Source organism: Maudiozyma barnettii (genome assembly GCF_903064755.1).
Source record: "Maudiozyma barnettii strain CLIB 1767 genome assembly, contig: KABA2_03, whole genome shotgun sequence".
Taxonomy (NCBI): domain Eukaryota; kingdom Fungi; phylum Ascomycota; class Saccharomycetes; order Saccharomycetales; family Saccharomycetaceae; genus Maudiozyma; species Maudiozyma barnettii.
Genome location: NW_024545240.1, coordinates 1,161,334 through 1,164,596, shown reverse-complemented (window position 1 = coordinate 1,164,596; position 3,263 = coordinate 1,161,334). Strand labels below are relative to the sequence as shown.

Sequence of the window (3,263 nt, the reverse complement as noted above, 5' to 3'; positions counted from 1 at the left end):
ATATATTCTTAAATTAAGTTAAAATATAAGGTGATTTATCATAAAGTTGCAGGGTGAGGTCCTTCTTATGCATATATTTTGACAAAGGCAATTTGTCTTGTTTCTTACACAGTAATATTTATCAAATTACTCTTTTAATAAACTATATATGCAGTTGTTGTTGTTGCTGTTTTTAAACTGTGACGTGATTTTAAATTAATAGATTATATTAAAATATACATGGGGTCTCCTCCTCAACAAAAAAAGAAGATAGTAATTTGGTAATAAAATATATATGACGAAAATATAGTGTTACTGATGAACGTGTATAAGATTAGTTTTCAATAGAAATAAAAAAAAATGGAATATAGTTACTTTGCTTCTTACAAGCTAATGAAACTAAGCACTTGAGTGAATCTCATTAGTGTATTAGCTGTTAAGAAGAGTAGAAAATGAGGATAATGGTTATGATGTAGCAGTAGTAATGCAGAAAATGTATAACATTTAGTTGTTTGATCTCTTCTTTAATTTACAGTATGTACATGGTTCTCTTTGTCTACGTCTTTGTCTACTATGATGGCCAGATGTCTCATCAGAATCACTGTTGGAATCCTGGGATTCCATTAGTTTTCTAGGAGCATACTTATAATCTGGATATTTTTGTTTGTGCATCTCTTTTTCCTTTTGAGCTAGGTCCTGCCAGTATTTCTTTTCATCAGCAGGTAGTTGTCTCCAACGTTTACCAATTTCTCTAGATACTTCAGAGTTGGTCTTGAACGAACCTTGCGTGACCAACATGTATCTATCTTTTGGGAAAATTGAATAATGAAGATGTTGTCTAAATAGAATGAAAGCATTTCTAGGTCTTGGAATATGTTCAGCAGAGCCTGGGCTTTTCTTACATGTACATTTCTTTAAAGATTTTTGATTACCAATAACAGAAGTAGAAGTAGATGCTGAGGAAGATGATGATGTTCTAGAAGAACAATGGGATGAAATAGACGATGGAGAAGCAGGCATGATCTTAGTCATTTCGGTACTGTAATCCATTTGAGTACCATCATGGATCATGCCGCCGTTGTGTTCGTAGTATGCAATTGGAGGCACTTTATGTAAAGCAGGGGTCGGTAATTGGTTGTAAACTGGGACACGAGTAGACATATGCATAATTGGTTGTTGATATCTTGGAACGTCTTGCGTTTGGACAGATAATGATTTTAGAATATGAGCAGATCTAAGAGAATCCATATTGGTCACCTGTGGACCAGCTACAGGTGAAATGAACCCATTAACTTGCATGTATGGTTGATATTGTGGCATTGGGGTTTCATAAGAAACATTGTATTGACCACCATATGGTTCCCTATACAAGGGTGTATTGATAGCGATAGGGGTACTCACTGGGATGGGAGCCGACCCTGAAGTGGAGTACATGGTGTGGTAGGAGTATGAAGGTTGTGTTGGTGGAGCTGGTGGACCAGATTGTGGGGGTTCTGGTTTTTGCTCGATGTTCGAGAGCAGTATTTGAATGCTTGGTAAGTTAACGTTTGCTTGACTAGTCATTGTTGTAAAAAGAGAAGAAAAATGGGTATTGTTTTTGTTTTTGTCTCAGGTTTAGAGTAACGGGATGCTAAATGATTCTCGAAGATACTATTTTTTTATGTAGAAATAAAAGAAGAAAAAATGAAACGTAATCAAGTTTGTGGGTTGAATTTGTTTAAATTACTAAATTATAGATAGATGCCAGCTAGAGTATAAATTTATATCAATTTTTTTTTTCTTTTTTGATTTTGATATGTCAAAGAACAAATTTTAAATTAAATAACTAATAATTTTAAATTGATGTAGAAATAAGAAAATATGAAGTTCAGACAGACATATGTTAGAAATATCAAAATAAAAGGCTAACCTTTAGTGTTTTTATATAAATTTAAATAAATAAATGCACTTTTAATAAAACTGATATTTTTTTTACCTCTTGAAGAAGGGAGAGAAGAGGGATGGTAGTATAATTTCATCACACTCACTTGATTAAAATAATATAAAGTAAGGAAGAAGTAAAAGAAGAAGAGGGAAAAAAAAAGATAATTAATTAATATGATCTACGCCCGAATGATGTGTAACATGTAAGTTGATTACCATCAGTTTACCTACAATTGTTCGGCCAGAATAGACAGCTTGGTTACGTGAGAGAGGGATAGAAGAACTCAACTAAATGAAGAAGAAAAAGCAGTAATTTAAAGAAATAAAAAATAAAGAGTTATGCACTGATCAGTTTTGAATTTTTCTTTATCGTATTACCATTCTGGACAAAAGTTTAAAATTTATCTTTCATATTCAAAATGGTTTGATATGAAAGTAGGGGTGTGTGAGTGTGTACTACACTAAAGATTATTCGTCATGAAGTCCTACTTTAACTTGTCTTATTAGATATCAATCGTGCATATGCATAGGTATTTGCACGACGGGACTTAATAATTCAAGTGAAAAAGAGAGAATTATTACCACGACATCTATTTAAAAATAAGAATAAGGATGTTACTACTATATTATTAATAAAAGAAACCAAATAAAATGAAAACAAAAAATATGTTGCTACTCATATTGTTTCAGATCTACGATAGACATTCATAGTAATTAAGGAACAAGTTATTACTCTCTCCGAGTCTCCATAGCCATAAACCCATCGCACTTTCGATAAAAATATAATAATTTATAATTGCACGAGGAAGAAAACGAAAAACGGGACAAGAAATTTCAAGAGAGAGAAACAGAGAAGATTAATACTGAAGAGATATATATCCTTCGAGAACAAAGCTTCGTACAAGAGAAATTGAGAAAGTAACGATAAAACAAAGTAAGTAAAATTAGAGTGTGTTAATCGGCAGAGTTTACGATTTGCTGTACTGTACTCTGAAATATTTGCAGAAGCAAAGGGCAACATGACGATGTTATAAATGCAACGTAGTTAAGATTTGTATGCAAAAATGATTAATTCGAGATTATCACCGTATTTCTTTGTATTTGTTCTAGTTATATTGCATTTACTGCAGCCAGCCTGTCGAGAATTGTGTGGTGTTAAAATGGTAGGAACCTTGTAAACTCACCACCATATTGTAAGTGTAAAACAGCTCAATCGATTAAAAAAACAATAAGGAAGACAAACCGATAATAGTTCTGCTAGTCTTTATAACTCTTACACAGGTTGAAATATTGGATTTTCGGTCTAAGTTATTCACTATTGCACCGGAAAACGATTTTTATTATATTGTTTTTATTACAGG

General features: G+C 32.4%; 1 protein-coding gene across 1 annotated transcript; it reads right to left on the bottom strand.

Annotated features, from left to right (window-relative positions):
• Positions 1 to 483: 483 nt before the first annotated feature.
• KABA2_03S11726 (HMG-box domain-containing protein) lies at positions 484 to 1,542 on the bottom strand (the record flags this gene model as incomplete). Its single annotated transcript, XM_041549975.1, has 1 exon — positions 484 to 1,542. One exon carries the CDS (start codon positions 1,540 to 1,542, stop codon positions 484 to 486), a length of 1,059 nt encoding a protein of 352 aa, XP_041405909.1.
• Positions 1,543 to 3,263: the final 1,721 nt, after the last annotated feature.